At 38.5% G+C, this 26,434-nt stretch overlaps 1 protein-coding gene across 2 annotated transcripts; it reads left to right on the plus strand.

The window, feature by feature from the left end:
- Nucleotides 1–26,326, plus strand: hsf2 (heat shock transcription factor 2). Of its 2 annotated transcripts, XM_072555927.1 has the most exons (12): nucleotides 1–153; nucleotides 495–603; nucleotides 4,507–4,634; nucleotides 6,190–6,314; nucleotides 7,426–7,501; nucleotides 10,163–10,224; nucleotides 15,182–15,263; nucleotides 15,360–15,481; nucleotides 17,098–17,346; nucleotides 18,249–18,354; nucleotides 23,134–23,203; nucleotides 25,651–26,326. In XM_072555927.1, exons 1-12 carry the CDS (start codon nucleotides 61–63, stop codon nucleotides 25,947–25,949), a joined length of 1,521 nt encoding a protein of 506 aa, XP_072412028.1. In that variant the 5' UTR covers nucleotides 1–60; the 3' UTR covers nucleotides 25,950–26,326. The 2 variants fall into 2 exon arrangements, with proteins under 2 accessions (XP_072412028.1, XP_072412029.1); XM_072555928.1 differs by lacking the exons at nucleotides 23,134–23,203; nucleotides 25,651–26,326 and adding an exon at nucleotides 18,478–21,869.
- The last annotated feature ends 108 nt before the right edge of the window (nucleotides 26,327–26,434 follow it).

The raw sequence follows: 26,434 nt of genomic DNA on the forward strand, positions 1-26,434 counted from the left end.
GGCCGTTTGTCTGTTGTTGTCCCCGCGGTCACGTGGGGAAGCCCCGGGGCCGCCGCGGGGATGAAGCAGTCGGTGCCTGTGCCGGCTTTCCTCACCAAACTGTGGGCCCTGGTGGAGGACCCTGACACCAACGAGTTCATCTGCTGGAATCAGGTAAAAAAAGGAACCGGGCAGCCCCCGGGCCATCTGCCCGCCGTCCCCCCCGCCCCCCCCCCCCTTCTCTCCCCAAACCATCCCGTTGTGCTAACGCGAGCTCTTCAGGCCTAGTGTGCTGGCAGCTGGTGGAGGATCCGGAAGGAAAACAACAGGCCTGTCCCAGGCGGGGGGGAGGGGAGCTCCGGGATGGTCAGGGCTGTGAGGGCCGGCCTGGGAAGGGAGGGAGTGGGACCGGGCTGGAAAGGGGACATGCGGGGGCCCGGGGTGGGGGGGAGCGGAGTGAGCCCTGAGCTCTCGGTCGTCACTCATTCCCTTGTTGTTCCTTTTCTCACGACTAGAATGGGCACGGATTCCTGGTCCTGGATGAGCAGAGATTCGCCAAAGAGATCCTACCCAAGTATTTCAAACACAACAACATGGCTAGTTTTGTACGACAACTCAATATGTGTAAGTGTCAACATGCATGACTGCGGGAGCACGTTTTGTTGCTATTGTGCAGGACTTTGGTGTGTCCAGACGTCAAAATGTGGGCTTCACCTGTAAACAGGGGTAGAAGTGTGAGGCTGACACCGTAAAGATCCATGAGATACCGTCCTGGATGGAAGGGTTGTTATATGATGAATGTCTGAGTAAATTCAGCCTTTATTCTGTAATGCAGAAGAATGAGGGGTGATCTTTTTGAGTCATACAATATTCAGAAGGGCTTTATCGGCTCGATGCAGAGCAGTTCTGTTCATGACTGGGGCATTTGGAAAGTGGGTGTACTGTCAGAGGGAAATGGATGATCATTTAGGGCTGAGTTTAGATACACAAAAGGTTGTGAATGTTCCATTAATAAATATTTTAAGGTTGACTTAGATTTTTGTTGTGTCAGGAGTTGAGAAATATGGAAAGTTGAGTTGAAACCAAATAATAGAGCAGCTTTGATTGTACTATCTGTTCCTGCTCCTATTTCTTGTATTCTAATGTACTTTGACCTGTTATTTACTGCTTAACATGACCACACTGAGGCAAGACAGGCCATAGTTTTGTTGTTAAGGAGCAATTAGGGAGCAGCAGCAGACATGCCTGAATATGATGCGCTGATAGAGCAAAGCTGTCGACTACATGTGCTAAAGAGCATCCTCTAGACAAAACAAAGCCAACAGGCCTGATCAAAACTCTGCACTCTTTTCAATGTTGGTGGAGATTAAGAAGTTGATGAATAGAGGAAGCTGCATGAATTTCCTGATCCTCAATCTTAGCAGGCTCAGCCAGATTAAGACAAAAGGGCCACGTGGATTATGCATCTCTGCATTCTCCTGAACCAGGTAGTTTCAGCAGCATCAGTTGACTCCATGTAACATCAACAAAAAAATGAATACACTGGACACAAGAATGACTATAGAACCTGACAACATAAAATTTTAAATAGCCTGGGGTGGCACGGTGGCTCAGTGATTAGCACTGCTGCCTCACAGTACCAGGGTGCCAGGTTCGATTCCAGCCTTTGGCGACTGTCTATCTGTGTGGAGTTTGCACATTCTCCCCATGTCTGCGTGGGTTTCCTCTGAGTACTCCGGTTTCCTCCCACAGTCCAAAGATGTGCAGGTTAGATGAATTGGCCGTTCTAAATTGCCCGTAGTGTTAGGTGCATTAGTCAGGAGTAAATGTAGGGGAATGGGTCTGGGTGGGTTGCTCTTCGGAGGGTTGGTGTGGACTTGTTGGGCTAAAGAGTCTGTTTTCACACTGTAGGGCATCTAATCTTGTGTAGAAGCAAATCGTAAAATAAGTCTCTCCCACTTAACTTTTTCTCTTTTAAATGTTACTATTGAAGATGCGTTTACTGTCTATTCAGGAAATAAATTCCAAATCACAGCAGCTGGCTTTTTCACAACAGAAGCAATGTCATACCTAGTACTTTTGTCAGTCACCATATATTTGATACTGTTTGTTAATCTTTCTGCTATTGGAAACCGCGTCTCTTTAACCTCTCAGAACATTCATAATTTTGAACATGTCTTATGTCTTCTTAACTGTCTGCATTTCAAGAACGATCCCTGCTTCTTTCCTCATGTAAGTGGGATCCCTCAACTCTTGTACCATTCTATTAAATCTTTTCGATACCCTCATCAAGACCTTGACATCCTTTTGATAGTGTCGTACCCAAAATGAAACAAAATACTTCAGCTGTCATGCTCAAGGTTTTTATTCCCGAGCTAGCTGCACTAGCCAGCTGTTTCAAATGTCGCAAAATCCGGCATCCACCCAAGCATGTGAAAAATTCCAGGTCCATAAAACATTGGACATATTCAATCCACTCAGCTACCATCTAGTTTTTTTCTCAATTGTTAGTGTTGGAGGAGGAGTCATAAACTCTTCTATCATATAGTGCTTGTGTATTAACGTTTAGTTATGGTTCTGCCAGTACCACCTGGACCAAGCATAAGCATGAGTTGTATTGCAGAGGAAAATTACTGATAATTTATTGACAGAAATCCATGTCTGCAGTGCATGCAATACCGAGGCATCATCCATACTTAGGGTTATATGTGGCATCTCATGTTTGTGCTGCACAAGATCCAGAGCATGACTTGCCAGCAAGAAAGTTCAACAACCTTCGAGGCGTTGAGTGAGATGATTATTCTGGGGTCATCCACCATCTGCACCCTGCGATTCACTATTAATCCACAGCTCCACGTGGTTAACCACCTAAGTGGTACAGTTGCAAAAGATGATTAGAGACTGGCTATTATGCACTAGGTGACTCACCTGTCTTCAAACTGTCCAACATGCACACAGGAAAAGAGCATCTTATCATCCTTTTAGTTGCCTATATGTATTTGGCTGAGTGTATTTCCTACATAGAATAGTAGGGTGTCTGTGGTGTTAGGTCTGGTTAACCCATCGAACTTTAAATCATGATAGGATTAGAAATTGCAGTTAGCTCAACACTATCTTGAGTAAGTGTCTGGCTGACATTTATCTATCAACCTAAGCAACCAGTACGATACTGATGATACTTGTCTTATCAGTTGAAGCATAGATCATGAGAATAAGGAAGTCACACTGGAGCTATTCATTGATTAAACTGCCACTAGGGTACTGTGAAATACTGTAGGCTGTGATTGCAGTGGAAGGATTGCAAACATGATTCACCAGAATGTTGCCTTGAAAGGAGCATTGGAAGAAGGCTGAATAAGCTTGATTTGGAGGTGCCAGTGTTGGACTGGGGTGTACAAAGTTAAAAATCACACAACAGCAGATTGTAGACCAGCAGGTTTATTTGGAAGCACGAGCTGAGTACAAGATCGTAGGACACAGTTTATAGCAAAAGTTTACAGTGTGATGCAATTGAAATTATATATGTGCATGTTGGACAGTTTGAAGACAGGTGAGTCACCTAGTGCATAATAGCCAGTCTCTAATCATCTTTTGCAACTGTACCACTTAGGTGGTTGACCACATGGAGCTGTGGATTAATAGTGAATCGCAGGGTGCAGATGGTGGATGACCCCAGAATAATCATCTCACTGAATGCCTCGAAGGTTGCTGAACTTTCTTGCTGGCAAGTCATGCTCTGGATCTTGTGCAGCACAAACATGAGATGCCACATATAACCCCATATAACCTGGATTGATTAAGTCACTCATCTTTTAGAATGACCATGTTGGTTTCAGAAGTATTGCTAGGGAATCTTTGGCAGCACCTTCCAATCTATATCATCTGGGCAGATTAAGGTTACAAAAATGTGTGAGGAAAGCCATCAGTTCCAAGTTTCCTTCCAATTTGCGCACAATTTTATTGTTGCTGCACCAGAATTCTGGAAATCCACACATGAATGTATTGAGGGAGTACTTTTAACATGGGGTTTGCAGCAGGCTGACAAGTTGACTTGCCATCAATTTTTTCATAAGGACAGTAAATGCAGTCCTTGTCAGTGATGCCTAAGTTTTGAAAATAATTCAACCGATGAAGTAATATTTTGATGTTTTATTAAAATCTGCAATTAATGCAGATTTTCAAAAGGTAATTGCATTTGTTACAAGTCTGATGAATTTTCCCAATACATTTTTCAACCCTAGAGTCTGCACTTTGTCACAATTGAAGTAGCAAGAGAGTTTATTTGAGTCAGAGACTCTGAGCAAATTGTAATCCATCTTTAAACCTATTCTGTTGTAGTAATGTTTCTATAATATGGTACATGGTTTGATTTTTTTTCTTGTGATCTGAATATGAATTTTTGATGAGTACGCTTTGAATCTGCCCCTTCTATTAATTTGTAACCCTTGATTAAATTGACATGTCTTTATTGTTGCCTTTGCCATTCCACAGAACCTAAAGTTGAAGTAACTCTTGATTGCATTACAGATGGCTTTCGTAAAGTACTGAATGTTGATGCAGGTATAGTCAAACAGGAGCGTGATGGCCCTGTGGAATTTCAACATCCTTATTTCAAGCAAGGCCAAGATGAATTATTGGAAAACATAAAAAGAAAGGTAAGTTGCAATAGGCTTCAGATAAAATAATTATTTTACATTTCTTCCATGCCTTGTCTTGTTCATTTTAATTTATTACATGCTCGACTCAGGTTTGCTGACTTTTTGTGTTCGTTTAAGGAACTTGTGCTATTCAACCATTTAAGAAACAAGTATTGGTAGCAGAAGGTTAAGGATAAAAATAGAAAGTAATGATTTTTAAAGTACAAGGGATAAAGTACCTTATGTGAACTACTTTAATGTCTACTCTGAAAAGATGAAAGTATCTGTTATGGGTCGGCCACCCTCTTTATGTGCCTTAACCAAAATATAATATTGTAATTGACTGTTGATTACTGAAGAGGGTCAATCTTTTAATTAGATACCTGAAAATTTAAAGACTTCCAAACAAAATGTTTTCCTTTAAAACATAAATTATGAGTTCAGATTTATGCCAATGGCCTGTTGAAATCTGAGTATGCATGTATGATTCCTACTTATCCAAAAAATTCACTTTCGAAAGGAATGGTTAAGTTGTACAATAGTACTAACTTTTAGGTTATTGTAATGCATTTTGCACTGCAGGATTTAGTACCGATGGGTTGTTAAACACCGCTTCATCATTAAAACTGTTCCTGTTGTAGTAATGATTTGATAGAATGAAAAGTGGTTTTGATTTATTCTTTGTAATCTGAATGGGAAGTTTCAAGTATTTGGTTTCTATCCCAACCTTCCAACGCATTGATTTGCTGTACTGACACTGACATGGATTACCACGCATACTCCTCTTAAGCCTTTGCTGTTACTTAGCTGGGACTGCAACTGCCTTGTTCTAATGCTACATATCTAGTTGTATCCAGGGAATTACCTGCAGTAGCTTCCCTTTCTCATCCTGCACTGTTATTGCTACTGTTTCCAGAACTATCCTTCACTTCCATCCAGTTTCTCATCTCATTTTACAATCTGGGTGACCTCCCATTTTCTGCACTCTGCACACTTTTTTAGGTCACTTAAAAAATGATGCAGTGTCCAAATTACACCAAGTCCCATTTGCCAGTCACATCTGTGACTGATTTACAGTAACCTGTTGATATTTAAATGTTAATTCCTTAACTTCAATTTCTTCAGTGATCTCACTGCCCTCAATTTCTATAGTGTAATCCAAGAGGGCGGTACGGTGGCTCAGTGGTTAGCACTGCTGCCTCACAGCACCAGGGTCCCAGGTTCAATTCCAGCCTCCAGCGACTGTCTATGTGGAGCTTGCACATTCTCCCTGTGTCTGCGTGGGTTTCCTCTGGGTGCTCTGGTTTCCTCCCACCGTCCAAAGGTGTGTAGAGCAGGTGAATTGGCCATGCTAAATTGCCCATTGTGATGGAGAGAAATGGGACTGGGTGGGTCAATCTCTGGAGGGTCTGTGTGGACTTGTTGGGCTGAAGGGTCTGTTTCTGCACTTTAGGGAATCTAATATAAGTTTTAAAACCTTGCAACCTTCTTAGACGTGTGCTTTTTAATTCTGGTCTCTTGAGCATCTGTAGTTATGTTTAATCAGCTTATTTAACTATTTGTATTATCATAGGTATCTTCGATTAAGCCAGAAGAAGCTAAAATCCAGCAAGAAGGCTTAACTGCAATTTTATCCAGTGTTCAGGAACTACAAGGAAAGCAAGAAAATCTTGATTCAAGATTGACTTCCTTGAAATGGTATTGCAATAATCTCTTTTTTTTGTATCTGCATTCCTGACAAAAAAGCAGCTTGTCGTATCTAGACAATCAAAATTAGGAGAGAATTTGTTTTTGTTACTAGGCTTGGATTGTTTGGGTCACTTGGCTATTGCAAATACAAGAATTAAATGAGAATTGGGGCTCCTTACAAATGTGAACATTTCTCTAGATGCCTTTGCTGATTCTTGGACACCATGTAAATGTTTTCATAATTGTCTGATAGATAAAATAAAAATAAAATTGCTTCAACATATCCATTTCACTAGTTGAGCTCTTTCTGTATTTGCAATGAGAAGATGCATCTGCAGGGTTTGCTTCATAATCTTGCAATTGACAATCTCATCGCCATAATAGAATCCATTTGTTGTTACCAGTTTCCCAATCAGTAAGTTACATTGTCTCGTGATTCCAAACAACTCAGTGAATTAAATAAATAGTTAAGAGGGTCTCTGGTATGATCCCTAGCCTTGAGTTAGTCATTCTCAGCCAGGCTGACAGCATACCATTCAAAGTAGTGTGTTTGGATAAAACTCTCCATCCTTGCATTTAAAAGATTCTGGTAGGATTAATGCATCTGAGCAATGGTAAACAGGTTGACTATCCACTATGGTAAAATGAACTGCCACACACATTGTCAATATTTGCAGAAGGATCATTGTTTGGATGATATACTGAAGGATGTCTAGTGCTTAAAGGGTATTATGCCTTTCAGAAGTAAAATAATAATGCATTGTGAGGTTGGCTCATGAAATCTGAAGTTATAAAGTTGTGATATGGAAGCTTTAAATGGATAGCAAAATAAATAATATAAAATATATAAAATGCCCAACAGTAGCTTGGAGCATCTGGCAGCATTTTCAGCATTTGAGTTTGGTGAAAATTCATAGACTTGTACAGAGGTGCTGGTATCCATGTCTATTGCCTCCCTGCTATCTTCTATATTGCTTGCCCACTGCCCCATCTCACCAACACCAACCAGTGGGCTGCAGCAAGTAGTGGCACTCTGTGCATATTTGATTTTCAGTCTGCAACTATTAAAGTGACATCAGTAATACTGTACAATTTTATTTTTATTTTTGCGTGCCAACAGGGAAAATGAAACACTTTGGAGAGAGATTGCAGACCTTAGACAAAAGCATGCACAGCAGCAGCAAGTAATTCGACAGGTAAGGCTTTTCTTTGTTTACTCAACTTTCACATGCAATTTGGACATCTAGCAGCACAAAAACATCCTTGGCAAATATTGATTTTTGTGCAGCCAGCTAAACTCTTCTACTTTACCTATAAATACCTGTGAAACAAAGCTTACTTGCATGGCACCTTTAACATGATTTTTTAAAAATCAGTGATTCTGGAAGCAGATTGAGAATTGCTAACTGGGAGCTGGGTTCAAATTTTATCATCGCAGATGGTGGAAATAAGAGTCTAATGATGACTGTGGGTCCAATGTCAATTGTTGGGGAGACAAAACATCTGGCTCGTTAATGCCCTTTAGGAAAGGATACTGACCTGGCGTTCATGAAACTCCAGACCCATAGCAAGTGGTTTATTCTTAACTGCACTCTGGGTGATTAGGGAAGGGCAATAAATACTACCCTAGACAAAATTATGACAAAATTACTCTGGTATAGTGCAACCTGTAAGGTTCATTGATTAGAAGATTGAGTTCTTGACCCAAAAATGATTTTACTGTTGTGTGCTAGAAAATGAAGCAAGGCTTACCCATGGTGTTATATTACTCACTTACATTCGTTACCACTATTGAGGTCTGTCTTACTGCCAACCTGTGATCTCCAATTCCGTTTTTCTGATATTATTTCCTGAATGGGCTATGATAACTCCTGATTAAACTTTAGTTCCCTAATCACTGAGTGATTACATTTCCCTCCTTGGTTGTTATCTCAGTATATGTTTGGATGGGTTCAATCTCAGTGCCGTTCTTGATCCTGAACTGAAACTTCAACACCTCTTCTCCCATCATAAGTTCCACCTGGTTCTACTTACCTTTGCCAATTCCATCTCCGCTTCAGCTTTTATATTTCCTGACTCATCTATTCCAATGTCTGCTTGACTGATATTCTAACTTCAAATCAAAAGGTGTGGCACTGGAAAAGCACAGCAGATCAGGCAGCATCTGAGAAGCAGGAGAGTCAACGTTTTGGCCCAAGCCCGTCATCAGGAATGTCCTGATGAAGGGCTTATGCCCGAAATGTCAACTCTCTTGTTCCTCGGATGCTGCCTGACCTGCTGTGCTCCAGCGTCACACTTTTCAACTCTGACTCTCCAGCATCTGCAGTTCTCACTTTCTCCTGATATTCCAGCTTGCATAAACTTGAGCTGATCCAAAGCACTATTGTCCACACCCATGTATTTGATTTACATTTGCTCCCAGTCCATCCTGTGTGTCATCGCTCAAACCTAACATGACTAATGTCCTCCAGCTTCATAATCCTCCAATCTGTGTTCCTTCACTCTGCAAATGCCCCACTCCTGTGACCTACCATTAGTATCTTTAGCCTTCCTGATCCTTTTAAGACCTTTTTTAAAAAAAACTATTTGATTAAGCTTTAGTCATGCTTGTCTTTGATTTGGTGTCAATTTTCATCTAATTGTTGTTTAACAGCTTGGCATACTTTAAATGTAGTATATTAAAAATATGTGCACACAAGCATAAAGAAGTTGGGAAAAAAAGTGTTAATAATTAAAAAAATAAAATTTATGAACATTATAATTGATGTGATTTGACTGCATGCAGATAGTCTGTAACCAGTAACGGTACTTTTCCATAGACTGATCTTGCAGAATCTCTTACTGTAGCAGTGATTGTTGATTTGCAGGGCAATGAGATGCCAACAGAGTGGATTCAATTCCATCAACAGTTTGAGGTTACCATGAAGGACTTTCCTTCTCAACCTCTCCCCTTGCCTGAGGTCTGGTGACCCTCAGGTTAAATCACCACCAGTCGCTTCTCTCTAATAAGAGAGCAGCCCCTATGGTCTGGTTAGACTATGGCAAGACAACATGGAGGTGTAGCAGTGCAGTTGGCCAGCATTTCAGGAAAATGTAGGGTTTAATCTGGATACCAGGTTTCCTGGAATTTGTGACTAAAGACAGGCTTAGCTGAGTCTGCTGTTATGTTGAGCCAGAGTCTTGTAGACAGTGAGGTTAATAGTTGACAAAAGCTTTTTTCCTAGCCTAAGCAAGACAGACCAGAATTTAAAATTAAACTGTTTCCAGAAACCAGAAGTTTTGGTCATTTAATGGGCTTCCTGGATCACTTTTGTTTATTGGATAGTTTCTATGCTTCTGGTCTTGTCTGCTGTTTGTTGACATGAGAAAAAGTTATTTCTTTAACACTACTTGAGGCATAATGAATTTAAATAACCCCCTCCTCATTCATGCAGTGCTAACTGAGGACTGGTATTGTCTATTGGTCTCTTTCTGTTTGGAGTGCAAGATGTGTAAAGATGTAGCATTCAGGAGAATGTAAACTCGGTCCTGGTTATTGCTGATGAGAACTTTCTGGAAATTGTCAACTGGCATACTTTAATTGACAGCAACCATGTCCATTTTAACATGTCCAGCAAAGCTCATGTTAAAATCTTAAAATGTAAAGCTTTAAAATCAATTTATGATGTCTCATCCCTTTTAAATATGACAAATAAGTACTGAAAACATAATTGATTTTGGTAATTTTTAAAGTTTTATTTTCACTATAGTCCATTTCTTGATTTTATCTGTTATGATTTTCTACTGGAACATGTTAATTTAGTTTCATTCTTCATGTTGGTTTTTGGTTATAAATGGTGATGCTTCATATTTTTCAGATTATTAAATTTATTGTTAGTTTGGTCCAGAATAACCAAATCGTTACGTTGAAGCGGAAAAGGTATGCATTTTAAAAAAAAATGTTTAATATTTTTAGGATCTTAGTTTTGCTCATTGCTTTACTTATTTCAAGTTTCCTTATATGTACTAATTCAATTTGTAAGTATAATTTTAGCTGAAAGTAAATTGTAAACTATACTTTCCTTGGAATATGAACTTTTAATTTTTCTGGTTTATTAAGAATTTGCTTCATCAGTCATATATCTGAGTTAGTGAATGATGGATTTATTTTTGTCTCAAATGTACCCCAAGTGTTCAGTACATTATTTGGTACATTATGACATTGTTCTTGCTTTGTGAATTTCCTCAAGAACCCTGTACAGTGTATGAATACATGCTCACGGCTACTTAAAAGTTATAACTTAAATATTGTAAGCACTCTTAAAAACTGCATTGTGAAACCTTATCAGTGACATTACATTTCTTTAACTTTCCAGCTGTTAGATTTGATCTGCCTTCTAACACTAAAATGAATTGATTTGCAGTTTTGCAATGGAGTAAATGTTTGCTAGACTCATAATCATAATCATGGGGCAAAAAAAATTAGTGGGTGTCATCCATAGACTCCCAAACTGCAGTGGTAATGTTGGGAATGGCATTGAACAGGAAATTAGAGATACATGTATTAAGGGAATATTGGTGATTATGGGTGATTTTAATCTTCACTTGGTTTAGGCAAATGAAATTAGCCACAGTGCCAGAGAGGAGAAATTCCTGGACTGTATAAGGGATGTTATTCTTGACCAGTATGTGGAGGAACTGACTAAAGAGCAGGTTAGGTATTGGGTAATGAGAAGGGAATCGTTGCCAATCAGGTTGTGTGAGACCCCTTGGGGATGTGCAACCATAACATGATAGAATTTTTTTTATCAAGGTGGAGAGTAAGATAGTTGTTGCAGAGATGAGGGTGTTGAATCTTAATAAAGGAAACTGAATATATGAGGTGTGTGTTGGCTTTGATAGATTGGGGAGAGTTACTTAAAGGGTTGGCATTGAATAGGTAATTGGAACACTCAAGGAACACATGGGGGAACTGCGACTGTTTATTCCTGTCTGGCACAAAAGCAAAATGGGTAAGAGGGCCAATCTGTGGCATGCAAAGGAAAGTAGTGATTGACTGAGAAGCATAGTCTGAGGATTGGGACCAAGGGATTGATTAAGAAGGTGAGAATACAGTATGAAAGTAAGCTCGCAAGGAACATAAAGACTGACGCTAAAAGTTTCAATAGGTATGTGAAGAGAAAGAGATTGGTGAAGATAAATGTAGGTCCCCTACAGACAGAAATAGGAGAATGTATAATAGACGAAAAAATGGTTGAGCAAAAGAGGATACAAATCAGATACCAGAAATGTTGGAGAATGCAAGGTTTAGTGAGAGGGATGAACTGGGGGAGATCAATATTAGTAGAGAAATGGAGCTTGGAAAATTTAGGGATTTAAAGATGGATAAATCCCCAGGCCCTGATAATCTACATCCCGGAATACTTAGGGAAGTGGCTCGAGAAATAGTGGTTGCTTTGCTGGCCGTCATCCAGGATTCTATCGACTCTGATTCAGTCCCTGCAGATTGGAGGGGAGTTACTGTTAATTAAGTATTCTAAAAGAGAGGTAGAGAGAAACCAGGGAATCATAGACCAGTAAGCCTAACATTGGTAGTGGGGAAAACTTTCAAATCCATTATCAAGGACATAATGGGGGAGCGGGGAGCATTAAGAAAGTAGTGGCAGGATCAGACAGAGTCAGCATGGATTTGTGAAGGGGAAATCATGTTTGACATCTGTTGGAATTCTATGAAGATGTAACTAGTGGAGTTTACAAGGGTGAGCCAATCAATGTGGTATATTTGGTTTTTCAGAAAGTATTTGACACAGTCCCGCATGAGAGATTATTGTGCAAGATTAAAGTGCCTGGGATTGGGGCAAGTGTATTGAGATGAATGAAAACTGGTTGAGAGGAAACAAAGACTAGGAATTAATGGATCCTTTTCAAATTGGTAGGCAGTAACTAGTGGGGTGCCATAGGCATTGGTGCTGGGACCCCAGCTATTCACTGTATGCATTAATGGTTTGGATGAGGGAACAAAATTTAACATCTCAAAGTTTGTAGATGATACCAAGTTGTGTGGGAGTGTGACAAGTATGCAGAGGTCCTTCAGCATGACCTGGACAAGTTGGATGAGTGGGAAAATCAATGGCAAATGCAGTAAAACTGAATAAATGTGAAGTCATTCACTTTGGAAGCAAAACCAAATCAGGCAGATTACTACCTGAATAATTGTAAATTGGGCGGGGGTATGTGCAGTGGGACCTAGTTGTCCTTTACACCATTCGCTGAAAGTAAGTATGTAGGTGCGGCAGGCGATAAAGAAGGCAAAGGATATGTTGGCCTTCATTGTGAGAGGTTTCAAGTACAGAAGTAGGGATGGTCTGTGGCAGTTATATACGGCATTAGTGAGGCCACGCCTAGAATATTGTCAGCAGTTTTGGTCTTTTTGGAGGATGGATGCTCTTACTCTCGAGGAAGTACAGCAAAGATTTCCCAGGCTGATTTCTGGGATATTGGAACTGATGTATGAGGAGAGATTGACTAGGTTAGGATTGTTTTCCCTGGTGTTCAGACAAGTGAGGGGGATCTCCTAGAGACTTAAAATTCTAACCGGACTAGACAGGATGGATGCAAGGAGGGTGTTCCCTATGGGGGTGCATCCAGAACCTAGGGTCACAGTCTTGAGTATTCGGAGTTGACCATTTATAATGGAAATAGGAGACATTTCTTCACCCAAACAGTGGTGAGCCTTTAGAATTCGTTACCACAGGAAATGGTTGATGCCAAGATACTGAATGTATTCAAGAGGCAGTTGGACATAGCACTTGGGGGCAAATGGGATCAAAGGTTATCGGGAGAAAGCAGGATTATGCTATTAAGCTGGACAATCATCCGTCATCATTGTGAATGGCAGAGCAGGTTTAAAGAGGCGAGTGGCCTCCTCCTGCCCCTATCTTCTATGTTTCTACTTTTTAATTGTTTGACTTTAACGTCGGTCATAAATATTGAAGTTTGCTAATATGAAATTTATGTGTAAACAATGTTGAATTACTTTAGTAAACAAATGTGAGAGAAAATTATTGAAACTGGTTTCCAGCTTCATCTTTAAATATTTCTTAAGCTTTGAATTTGAAAAAGCTGATATTGATTCTAATTAGAACATTTTATAAATTTTAGCACGTTTTTTAGAAATCTCATCAACTGTTTGTTGCTATTAATAAACTCTTTTGCAAAATAATAGCCATTGTTTAAAATCCTAGAACTAGAAGTAAACAGATGTTACAGTGCACAATTGTCTACCTTCTGTTGTTTTAATCTGAAATTCTATATACCAACTTCAATTTGTCAACTTTGGGACTGATTTTTCTGAACTTTTCTGTAATGATATTTGTAGGATTATCTTTGGTCGCTGTTGCACTGCAGACCTTGACTTCAGGCTGAAAATTCTAATGCAATAAATGGCCAGCAGATCCTGGGTTGACACGGTGGCTCAGTGGTTAGCGCTGTTGCCTCACAGCACCAGTGACTCAGGCTTGATTTCTGCCTCTGGCGACTGTGTGGAGTTTGCACATTCTCCCCGTGTCTGCGTGGGTTTCCTCCCACAGTTCAAAAATGGTAATGCTAAATTGCCCGCAGTGTAAGATGCATTAGTCAGAGAGAAATGGGTCTGGGTGGGTTACGCTTTGTGGGTTGGTGTGGACTTGTTGGACCAAAGGGCTTGTTTCCACACTGTAGGGATTCTAATCTAATCTGATCCTTGTATTGTTAGTAGCATTGTTTTGGATTCCATGAAACCATCTAAGATTTTTCATTTTTGAATGTTTGCATGGATACTGTTACAAAAAAGATTGGGGAATATGTAGTATAAAATAATGAGGGTTGCGAGCAAATTCTGTAGCTTCCAGGCAATCAAATCAATTATTTGGGCACTTAAGATGTTATGTACTAAAATATTATTGTTGTGCAAAATGTTAAATTATTTATGAAATTAACTAATGAAGGAATTCTGTTATGCAGTACTTAGAGTCCTAGAGATGTACAGCATGGAAACAGACCCTTTGGTCCAACACGTCCATGCCAACCAGATATCCCAACCCAATCTAGTCCTACCTGCCAGCACCTGGCCCATATCCCTCCAAACCCTTCCTATTCATACACACATCCAGGCGCCTTATGTTGCAGTTGTACTAGCCAACACTTCCTCCATACACATTCCATACACATACCACCCTCTGAGTGAAAAAGTTGTCCCTTAGGTCTCTTTTATATCTTTTCCCTCTCACCTTAAACCTATGGCCTCTCGTTCTGAATTCCCTCACCCCAGGAAAAAGACTTTGTCTATTTATCCTATCCTTGATTTTGTAAACCTCTACAAGGTCACCCCTCAGCCTCTGACACTCCAGGGAAAACAGTCCCAGCCTATTCAACCTCTTTGTATAGTTCAAGTCCTCCAACCCTGGCAATATGCTTTTAAATCTTTTCTGAACCCTTTCAAGTTTCACAACATCTTTCCGATAGGAAGGAGACCAGAATTGCACGAAATATTCCAAACGTGGCCTAACTAATGTCCTGTACAGCTGCAACATGACCTCCCAACTCCTGTACTTGAGAATAGGATGATTCCAAGTTACCACTTAAGTGCCTCAAATATATTGACATTGACAAAATAGTTGAATAAAATCATTTTCAATTAATAAAACATAATATATTCACTGGGTAGTAGTCAATGTAGACCACTGCAAACTTTTTCTTTGCGGTTGTGAATAATAATAAACTAATCAGGATGAACAAATTATTTAACCCAGTTAGCTGACTTTGACAGTAAGAGATAAAATTGTAGTTTAGTTGCATGTACTGTCTTGATTCATCTTGAGTTGTATCGATACTTAACTTATTTTTATTTTTGTTCCTAGGCCAATCATGATTAATACTACTGGACCTTCTAAGCCAAAATATTTTCATCATATAGTAAAAGAGCCAGATGACTCAACCCATGTAATTAAAAACCACCTTGTACTTTTGTATTCTTTTATTAGAAAGTTGAAGTGAACTTGAAAATAATTTAATAATACATATCCTTTTTTCTGGTAGGTATCTGTACATGGACCAAATGGTGTGAAGCAGTGTGTCAGAACAGTAGATGACATTGTTATTTGTGACATCACGGACACACAAAAAGGAAAAAATGAAGAATCTACATTTACTGTTAATGAGTACGAATTCAATTCCTATCCTTGGTTTGATTTTGCTTGTGCACTTCATCTACCAAGTTATAGCATTCAGTTACAGTAAAGGAAAGATATAAATTGAAAATGTCATTGTACTGCAACCTTACAAATGAATATTGCCCTTCAGAAAAGAACAGCTGCTATTGGTATACCCTTGCTTAACTAGTACATTGAGGTTCTTGTTTTGACCAACTATCTTTATGTTTACTTCCGAGCTCTGTAGAATATAATTTTTATTTTGGGCTTCTGTACAACAGACTTAATTATCATCTAGCTTTATTTTTAACAATAATTTGCCTAAGTTACATGATTACCAATGGTTGCTTGATAGCTCTTTATCTACATTATAAAGCTGCGAGTTCATACCTTCAGCAGACATTCTCTTTAAAACATCGTGGATCAATACCTGTTCCAAGATCCCTACAGTCTGATAATTCTGTGATACTACATTGAAAGTTCCCTTCTGCAGAGGTGTAATTAACCTGGAGCTACATCTGTCTATTCAAGTGGATATAAAAGAATCATATAGCTCTACAAGCTACGTCAGGAGCATACTAATAAAAAATTAAGCAAGTTCTCAGCAAGGTTGCTAAGTGGTTAGCACTGTTGTCTCAGTGTCAGGGACCCAGGTTCGATTCCACCCTCTAGTGACTGTGGAGTTTGCACGTTCTTCCCGTCTTTGTGTGGCTTTCCTCCAAATGCTCTGGTTTCCTCTCACAGTCTAAAGATGTGCAGGTTAGGTTGAACGGCTATGCTAAGTTGCCCATAGTGTCCAGGTAAGCTATGAAGAATGTAGGGATAAGGTGGGGAGGTGGGCCTGGGTGGGATGCTCTTTGGCGGGTCGGTGGGGACTTGATTGGCTGAATGACGTGCTTCTACACTGTAGGGTTTCTCAGATTCAATGAATTATTTGTGATTCCAGCAGAGGAGTTGAAATTTTAATTAGTTCAAGCTCTACAAAGTAAGAAATTGAAAAGAATGTGTGTCCTTGGAAAGGAATTGGACTGTGTCCTGCTAGAGTTACTTGTTCTTAGAATTGTAGCAAAGTTTGACAGGCATTCACTGATTCTGATACAAAGCTGCTGTTTTTTTTTAATGAGTGCTTGGGTTATTTCTGGTGTGTGTTTAAAAGTCTCTAAATCTTTGTTAGAAGGCAATAGAGTGGGTTCTTGTTTATCTTCATTTTTGTTCATAAAACTTAGTTTATTGTTAAAATAAAGACTGAAACATTGCTGGCTTATGTTTTGGTAAATGCTTACTGTTTTTTTTTTAAAAACTCATTTATGAATTGAGTCAAGTTCCTGCAGAGGATATAAGATGTCTGGTTCTGACACAAACTGGACATTACCCAATAACAATTAGGACCACTAGATCATAATACTTGCACAAACCTCATGGTTAACCAAAAGAATCACTTTCGGGTTGATTCATGTGTTATTCAGATTAGCATTTTTTTTGGAAATTTGAGTTTAATATGTTGTGGGCATTGTTTGTTAACTTAAATTTTAGTTTGTAGTTTTTCACACAGTCAAAGAAAAGTAATAATATTAAAGAAGTGTTCCCTGTACCATCTGTAAATTCAAAATTCCTTGTTCTTTTAGTGAACTGTCCAAAGTCGCAGAACAGGACAATTCTTTATGCGAAGAGACTACTAAATGTCAGGAACAACTTTCCTCATCAGAGATAATGGATGTGTGTAGTACTGATCATGTTATGAACACTATGATAACCGACAATGTTGAAACAACAAACACTGAATCATCAATCAGTTCTGAAGACCCTATTTCTATGATGGACTCCATTTTGAATGAGAATGCAGTTATTTCGCAGAACATAAACCTTCTTGGCAAGTGAGTAAATTTGGGGAATATTGTGATGGTATATTTTGATGTATTACAAGCTCCCTCAAAACTTCCGTTTTATTTCCTTTATCCAGTGTAATTGAAATTAAATTATGTCATCATGTGGATGTAGATCTTTGTGATAACTGTATTTTCCTGCTCAACTATACTAATTCATTCATGATATAGTGTTTTGAGATGAACTTACATTCGTATGGAAATTTATGTTCTTTCTGTGCAATATATTAGCAGCCAGGACCGCTATAGCTCAGACTCTGGATCTACACCAAACGTTTTATTAACCGACTCCTATGGAACTAGGAGTGTGCCAGTTGATCAAATATTCCAGTTGATGAAGAGGCTCACATAACCAATCCAAAAACACACTAAGTAATAGAAGTTTAATGCAAGGGGTATATGCATCACTGTTATACTTTTATTTACAACATAAATCACTTAAATAATATTGTAACTTTGCCTTAAATAAAACTTACTGGCAGAGAGTCTCACTGGCACCCTAAACAGATTACTATAGCATCACAGAGGTCATGGTAATGCAGTAAGCTTCAAGTAATTGAGGTATATATTTTTTGCTAGTTTAGCAAGAGTGCTGGTAAAAACAAAGTTTGCTATAGTTTGAAAGTATGTTAATGTTAAGATCAATGTTGATTTCAAAAAAACACCAGATTAATTTTTATGTATTTTACTTAATAAAAACTTCAGCATATTACATGAATTTGAGCTTATTGGTAGATCAGAATGCTTAATGAGTACATGTATGCATTATCTCCATAATTTACTGTTAAGCCATTTTAGTCACAATTCACATCAAATCAATGAATCCGTTCTTGCTTCAAAGCTTGATTTTCAGTCAGTAGAAGATTTATGCTTATTAAATTTTGATCTTGCAGGATAGAACTTATGGATTATTTGGACAGTATTGACTGTAGTTTAGAAGATTTTCAGGCAACATTATCAGGAAAGCAGTTCAATATTGACCCGGATGTTCTGTCAGATGTAAGTATCCATCATATAGTTGATTGGATTTTATCTCAAAGTTGAATTCTAAACTGTTCTTTCATCTTCCTTAGTAAAGGTTGCTCTATAAGCTAAAACTATGCAATCTTCGATTTGTTACAGATCTGAAGGGGGCTATTCGGCCCAACTTATCCATGATGGCTGTCCAAATGAACAATTCACTTAATACCATTCTCCAGTTCTTCTCCCTGTAACCCTACAGATTCTTCCTTTTCAGATAACAGTCTAATTCCCTTTTGAATCATGTTCAAAACATTTATCTTTCATTTGGCCCATTATTCAGAAGCACTGTCACTTAGCTCCTATACAAACATTAAACAAATGCACTTCACTTAGAAACACTTCATGAGGAAGAATGGTATTTTGCCATATCTTACAGAGATATAGAGTAGTAATCTTGTTTCATAAAGTCTTTACTATACTGATAATCAATTTTACATCACGCTAATTTGCTAACTTCATACATTATGATGCTTTCTGGTTGTTTATTGGGTCTCACTCAAAAATCAATAGGTAAGTTTTCAATCTGTTCTTGGTCAAACATTCTTCAGTACTAGACGGACAGGGATTCATAGTGTTCATCGTTTTATGATCCTAATTGATATCACTGGGCAAGTCTAGTTTGACAGAATTTTTAAAAAAGAATGAGATGGTATCACACTGAAATGAAAGCAAACAGTGCTGCGGATTGGTTTTAACAATAAACAGAAGCTTATTGGACAAAAATGAAGATAAAACAGAAAAAGGCAAACTCTTTCCATTTAATCAGCTCTCATATGAACAACAAACCGAAAGTAGGCCATTCTGCCCGTCAGGAATGCTCCTCATTCAATACAATCATGGCTGATCTGATTTTGACCTGATCTCTGCTTTCTTTCATACCCCGATATTATTTCAGCACCTTAGTAATCAAGAATTTATCTACCTCTGCCTAAAAATTGTTTCAAGAATCTGCATCCAATACCTTTTTGAGCAAGGGTATTCCAAAGGCTCAACCTTCTGACAGAATTGTTTTACTCATATCTGTCTTAAATAGTTGAGCCCTTTTTTAAACTCGCTCCTAGTTCTAGATTGTCCCACAAGAGAAAATATCCTTTCCACATCCACCCAGTCAAACCCTTTTTTGGACCTTATGTTTCACTTAAGTAGCCCTTGGTTATTTAAAACTTCAGAGATTGTAGGCTTAGTCCATTTAACCTTTCCTGATGAGACAGTCTGCTTATTCCAGGTACCACTGTATTAAACCTCTGAATTACGTCCAAGGCATTGACAGTATTCCAGACATTGTCTCATCGATGCCCTGTATAACTGAAATATAGCTTCCCTACTCTTACATTTAATTCTCCTTACATTAAAATGTAACATTCTATTAGCTTTCCTGATTACTTGCTGTACATGCATACCAACCCTATTCAATTCATGTTCTCGCACAGCCAGATCTTTGCATCTCAGAACTTAGCAACCCATCACCATATATTATGTTACGTTTTTATTCTTTCAGCCCAAAATTTAAAGGTAGGCATGGAAAGTTTCACAGTTTCCCACCTTATACTCCGTTTGCCAGATCTTTGCAAACTCACGTAACATACTCAGGCAGCTCACGTTCCTACCTATCTTTGTGTCATCATTAAACGTGTTGCCATGCCTTTGGTCTGTCCATCATTTGGATAGCATTGTAAAGAGTTCGGTCTCTAGCATTAACACTCCTGGCACACCACTCATGACACACCTTTCAAGGCATTCTACCAATGTAAAAAGACCCATTTATTCTGATGTTTTGCTTCTTGTTAGTAAACCAGTCTTCTAACCAAGCCATAACATTGAACTTTTATTTCATGCAATAACGTTTGATGTGGCACCTTATCAAATGTCTTCTGAAAATCTAAGAATAATGCATCCACATGTTCCCCTATAACCACAACACAAACTACTACTTCAAAGATTATTTAAACATGATAAACTTATACACCAAACTATGTTGGATCTACTTAATCAGCTTGAACTCATCCAAGTGTCCTGTTATAATGTTTCTAATAATAGCTTCTACTATTTTCCGTATGACAGATGTAACTTGACAGATTTCAAAACACGTATCTTGCCATCTCATGTTCCAGCATCATCACTTTATAGTATTCAAACACTAGGTAGAGTTCCCTTCTCTGTCACATCTATAGGTTTGACTTAACTGTTTCTATTCAATTCCTTCGCTTGAAAGTTTGATAGCCTCTTTGAGGACTGAACTTAGACTATCTCAGCTTTATATAATTCCTTCACTGTTCTGACCAAAGACCTCAAGCTGAAACATTCAAACTAAAACTCCTGACACTGAGGTAACCTGTTTTATGCATTTGACTTCGACCAAGTCCTCTGCAAACTGAAAACAAAAGGTCTCCAAGTGATGGGTTTTATCCAGAGCAAAAAAAAATTCTAGATGAAAACAAATCAATGCTGTTAATATTTACTCTGTCCATTAATAAAATTCTCCCTTTGCAAACAAATTATCATGACCATTCCAGGAACATAATTTCTCGTGCTGGTTTTCAAAAAAAAGGTTCCAAAAATAATGACATTATTGATTTAAATCCCTTCATTCACACAGACCTAACCACTCGTGCCATCACTGTTTCCTTTAATTTTCTTATAGGCTGTGCATACCCCCGAGGTCCTGGTGTGGCAATGGCTTCTGGAACCAGAAGTCGATGCTGAGCATGGAACACCATGCATCTTAGAGGAAACTGCACACGACTAGATTAAAATCGAACCTCTCATACACCATACATATGCAGCTTGAATCGCAATTTCATGTAAAAGTTAACATTAACTGGTAGAATATTTTAATGTACTAGACACTATCTCACTCACCATAAGGGCCGATGCTTGATTGTGTTAGGTAGGACATCATAGAGTTAACTTATTCCTAAATGAAGGATGATTGATTTACTGAGTTGCATGAGATTGGGCTTTTCTTTTAACCTCATGAGACATCATATTAGGGCAGAGGTTCTGTACACAGGAGTGGACGATGTCTTAACTAGTACAATTTTCTATGGACCTGACTAATTCTGATGAGTTCAAGATTAAAAAATGTTCAACTTATCTCTTTTTTAGCAATGTTTAAAATAGTTGATTTGTGAAAAGGTACTGAAAAAGGGAATGAACTAGTTATACTTAAGTATATCTCTTGCTGAAAACATTGTTTTATGAAAGATAAAATTCCTCATGACACATTGTACTTCTGTGTATAGATCTAAAGAGAGGGATTTAAGCTACGTAAAATGTTTGGTCATTGTGGGGTGAAAATATAATTTGCAAAAACTCAGCATTGTTGATCTAAAACAAATCATTCAGGAGATAATTCAAGTACATTGAAGCAACAAAGCATCTCAATTGCTACAAATATATAATAAACCCTCCAGTGTTTTATGAATATTTATAAAGCTAGTTGTAACTTTGTACATGACAATAAAATTCTACAAACAGAGTTGCAAAGGAAATATCCTAGAATGTGATGTTTATTCCTGAATCAGCCTTCCAATTTATGCATCAGATATCTGTTTATAGAATACTTTCTTGATTTCTCTTACCTTGCCACAAACCATCTGTAAACATTATTTATTTTTGGCTTTGTGATCATACGATGACTTTGTGTTGAGCACTGAATATCATCTGTATGTCCTATGTATTAAAGTTAAGCTAGAAATTGAACATAAAAATAAGGATGCTATGACCCAGTCATATAGAGCATTGGTGAGACAACATCTCATCCAAGGTGTTGTTTTAGTCTCCTTAATTAAGGAAGGATCTAAGTGTGTTGGAAGCCATTCAGAGAAAATTTACTAAATTGCTACATGGAATGAAAGTCTGTCTTATATGGATAGGTTAAACAGTCTGAGCTTGTTACACTGGGGTTTAGAAAATTCTCCCCATATCTGCAGGGGTTTATGCTAGGTGTTGTCGTTTCCTTCCACAGTCCAGAGATGTGTAGGGTTCAGTTGACTGACCATGCTAAATTGCCACAGGATACGGGATTGTGCAGACTAGATTGATCAGCTGTTGGAAATGCAGGGTTACAGGGATAAGGTAGGAAGTTAGGTTGCTCATTGGAGGGTCGTTGTGGAATCTGTGCTGGATGGCTTGCTTCCATATTATAGTGGAAAAAAAATTGAGAGGTGACTCTCTTGAAGTGTAAAAGATCCAAATGGGCTTGACAAGAGGAGTGTGGCAAGAACGTTTCCACTCGAGACTGAGTCTGGAACATGAAGCCACCCTTTAAAATTAGGGATTGCCCTTTCATGACAGTGAGGAGGCAGAATGTTTTCAGGCTTTTACGACTTTGGAATTCTCTCCACTTCATAGCAGTGGAAGAAGGGTGATTGAGTATTTTGATGACAGGTGCACAGTGTCTTGTTACACCAGGTAATCAGAAGTAATTTGAAGTATATGAGCATATGGAATTCAAAGCACAAACTGATCTGTCTTGATCTTAACGAATGGTGAAACAGACTGGATGGACCGATGGTTTACTTCTCTGAATTCGTATATTTGCATGAGGTCTAGAGGGACATTGCTTCTAATTGTGTAAGGATCACGTTAAGAATTTTAAAAGCACTTTAAGTCCTCTCTACTGAATGGAAGATAATCAGAAGGATGATAACATAGATAAGCTGCGTTTCTAAACCATATCAGATATATATAGTTCATGAAACCAAAATTAGTTTGATATTATGTTCATATGCATATTTCTTTTACTCATGCTAGGTATCGAGTGCTAAAGAAAATCGTAATGGAGTTGAATCCAAAGTGGATGAAAATAAATCTTCTGATACTGGTTAGTGCTTATAGGCTTTGTTCTTTTCTGTTCATTTGGAAATTGGCAAATTAAATCCATTGTTCGCTGAGGGGCAGTAAGCAGAGGGTGATGCTTTAAGTGATTTCCAACTGGGGAAGTCTGTGCCCAGTTGGATCCTACAGGAGTCAGTGTTAGGGGCCTTGTTTTTGGTTGATATAAATGAGTTTATATCAAAAGGTTTATATCTGGTCATTGGTCTGTTTCCATGCTGTACATCTCTATATCAACACTTTACCATGGTGTCTCCTTGTTGATTTTGATCAACAGACTCCTGCAAGAATTTTAAAGAGCATTATACAATGATCAACTATTTTGAAAAGGTGTACTTTTTGTTCTGATGTACTTTTGGTTCCTGATGAAGGGCTCCAGCCCGAAACATTGATTTTCCTGCTCCTCAGATGCTGCCTGACTTGCTGTGCTTTTCCAGCAAAACACTCAGCTCTGATCACCAGCATCTGCAGACCTCGCTGTCTCCCTGTACTTTTTGTCAGTTCAATTGTGTTTTGAGCTAGCCTTGAGACAAATTGGCCGACATTGAATAAGATTACGGAGGTAAATGTGTGGCTCAAAGATTAGTATGGGAGAAGTAGGTTTCAACTCATGGACCACTTTCATGACTACTAGGTAAGAAAGAGTTGTTCAGTTGGGATGGAACATCTGAGCCATGCCAGGGCCAGTGTCCTACTGAATCGTATTACTAGAGCTATAGATAGAGCTTTAAACTAATAAAGGATAATATCACTGAAGTGGTGAGTAGTGACATAATGAGAGGGACCCTGATGTGGAATCATTTTGGATGAAAATAAGGGAAGAAGGCATGGGTGGGAGTCACCTATAGGTCCCCGAAGATATGTCTCACTCTAGGATATGTAAGAAATTGACAGCTTATGCACTTTGGAAGGAAGAATCAAAAGAAGCAAGACACAAAAAAAATCACCGAGGGATATGGGTGTTATAAGTAAAGCAGGAAGCAGGTGATTAAGACAACGTGATGTTTAGGACTTTTAATTCTAGGTGTCGGGAGTTTTAAAAATCTTAAACTAGAAGAGAACTCTTGAGGTGCTAATGATGGAGTAGATTTGTCTTCATTGTGTTTGGAGTCTAGTGTTGCCTGCTGATCCATCTGATTCAAAAATATCTTAAACCAATCAGTTCAGAGATGTTACCACATACCTCAGGAGCAAGGAGCATAGGGGCTTGAATGCAGACATCCTGAGCCAGAGGTCCAGATACTACCATTGCACGACAAGAGACCTGGAAGGCTAACACTATGGTACATAGATATTTTCTAATCAACCAGCTGCGAGATGTTATTGAATGCATCTGGAGCTGATGGGACTTGAACCCTGAGTTCCTGGCTTAGAGGTAGAGACATTAGCACAACACCTCGAGTCCTGTTCTAGCTTAAGATATTTTTAATCAGCCTGACCAAACTTGTTACAGCACACCTCTGGGCACACAAGAGGGCCCTCTCATCTAGTTTAAGTCAGTTGTGTAGTAAGTAGCTACAGCTTTGTTTCTTGCTATGCCATTTAAGATTCAAGTACACTGCTATTATCAGGAATTAAAGGCCAGACTGGTTACACAGCAGATTGGTTTTCCTACAAGATGTTGGTTAATCAGATGGATATTTATGACAAGTTGGTCTTTGTATTACAGATACTACATTTATTTAATTATTTGAATGTCAGTTACTGCAGTGCACTTCATTTCAAATCCATGTCCATACTGATAAAGGAAAAGGCTGATTAGACTGGGGCTGTTTTTTCTGTTGTGTTGGAGGCTATGGGGTGACCTTTATAGAGGTTTGTAAAATCATGAGGGGCATGGATAGGGTTAATACATAAGGTCGTTTCCCTGGGGTGGGGGAGTCTCTAACTAGAGGGCATAGGTTTAGGGTGGGGAAATTTAAAAGGGACCTAATGGGCATCCTTTTCACAGAGGATGGTTCATGTATGGAATGAGCTCCCAAAGGAAGTGGAGGAGACTGATACCCATCCCAATGCCGTTTAAACATGGTAATTGTATTATGAATAGGAACAGTTTAAGAGGGATATGAGCCAAGTACTGGCAAATGGGATTAGATTGATTTAGAATATCTGGTTAGAATAGGTGAGTTGGACTGAACGGTCTGTTTTCATGCTGTACATCTCGCTGACTCTAAAATAGTGCTTGTTCACAGCTGAACATAGAAAACAAACTATACACCACAGCTTATTTTGATGGATCATTGGTAATATTACACTAATAATCGAGACAGTTGGGTTAACATTTATAGTGTTACTGGTCTAGTCCCTTCTAAAAGTTTTTGCTCTGGACTTCTATTCACACCACTAATGCTTTTATATAAAAGTTACCGTCTGCTTAGTTTTCCATCCTTCATCACTTTAATTAAAAACTCCATATTGTTTGTGGTTTACTTGCAGGAAAGCAACTGATGCAATACAATATGTATCCTGTACTAACTTTCTTGGATGGAAATGCCTCCTGTTTATTGGAAAAGGAACACACTACGTCAGGCCTTAAGTGTACATGTGAAGACAATCACCTACAGAAAAATGAAAATGCAGAAAAAGTCGAACGGGAAAATAAGAAAAAAACCAGTCAACTTTTTAAATTAGAACCTTTAACAGAAGAAGAAGCAAGAGAGGAAACACTGTTTTACCTTTGTGAATTGACTCCCACAAATAGTCTAGATGGTGAAAATTCTTTACTGGATAGTTAGCCAATAAGTTAACTATTCTTTATCCAGCATTTAGCTAAAGACTAACTTAACTTGAAACATTTAATTTATACTGTAAGTTTGGTTTGTGTAGTTAGTGTCCTGTATTGTGTTTCATGTAAATATGTTGTAATCAATTTTTGCTAATATATAAGACTGTGTTCCTTAAACTCCCATCAGATGCAGCTTTACGTAAGTTTAATTTTTTTTGTAGTATTGCTGTGATATTACATGGCATTATTTTGTTGCTGATGGCAGCAATATATGAAATATCTTGCAATTTTGTATTGTGCAAATATCCCTTGCCCGAAACCCAGCTTGGGATAATTGAATGCACCATCCTACATTCCATGACCATTAAAAAGAAAACTACTATCCAATTTTTGATTAAGCTTGGGTGTTGTTCAATGATGTGTTATTGGTGATATAATCAGATTTACTTGCAAACATTTTTAAAAGTGTGTGTGTGTGTATATATAATTATATAA

This window comes from Chiloscyllium punctatum, chromosome 3, assembly GCF_047496795.1.
Source record: "Chiloscyllium punctatum isolate Juve2018m chromosome 3, sChiPun1.3, whole genome shotgun sequence".
NCBI lineage: Eukaryota > Metazoa > Chordata > Chondrichthyes > Orectolobiformes > Hemiscylliidae > Chiloscyllium > Chiloscyllium punctatum.

Excerpts from the sequence above, each read along its gene's own strand:
- hsf2 (XM_072555927.1), top strand. The coding sequence starts at position 61 with ATGAAGCAGTCGGTGCCTGTGCCGGCTTTCCTCACCAAACTGTGGGCC. Across the intron at positions 604-4,506 it reads TGTACGACAACTCAATATGT|ATGGCTTTCGTAAAGTACTG; the intron begins GTAAGTGTCAAC and ends ATTGCATTACAG. Across the intron at positions 10,225-15,181 it reads GTTACGTTGAAGCGGAAAAG|GCCAATCATGATTAATACTA; the intron begins GTATGCATTTTA and ends TTTTGTTCCTAG.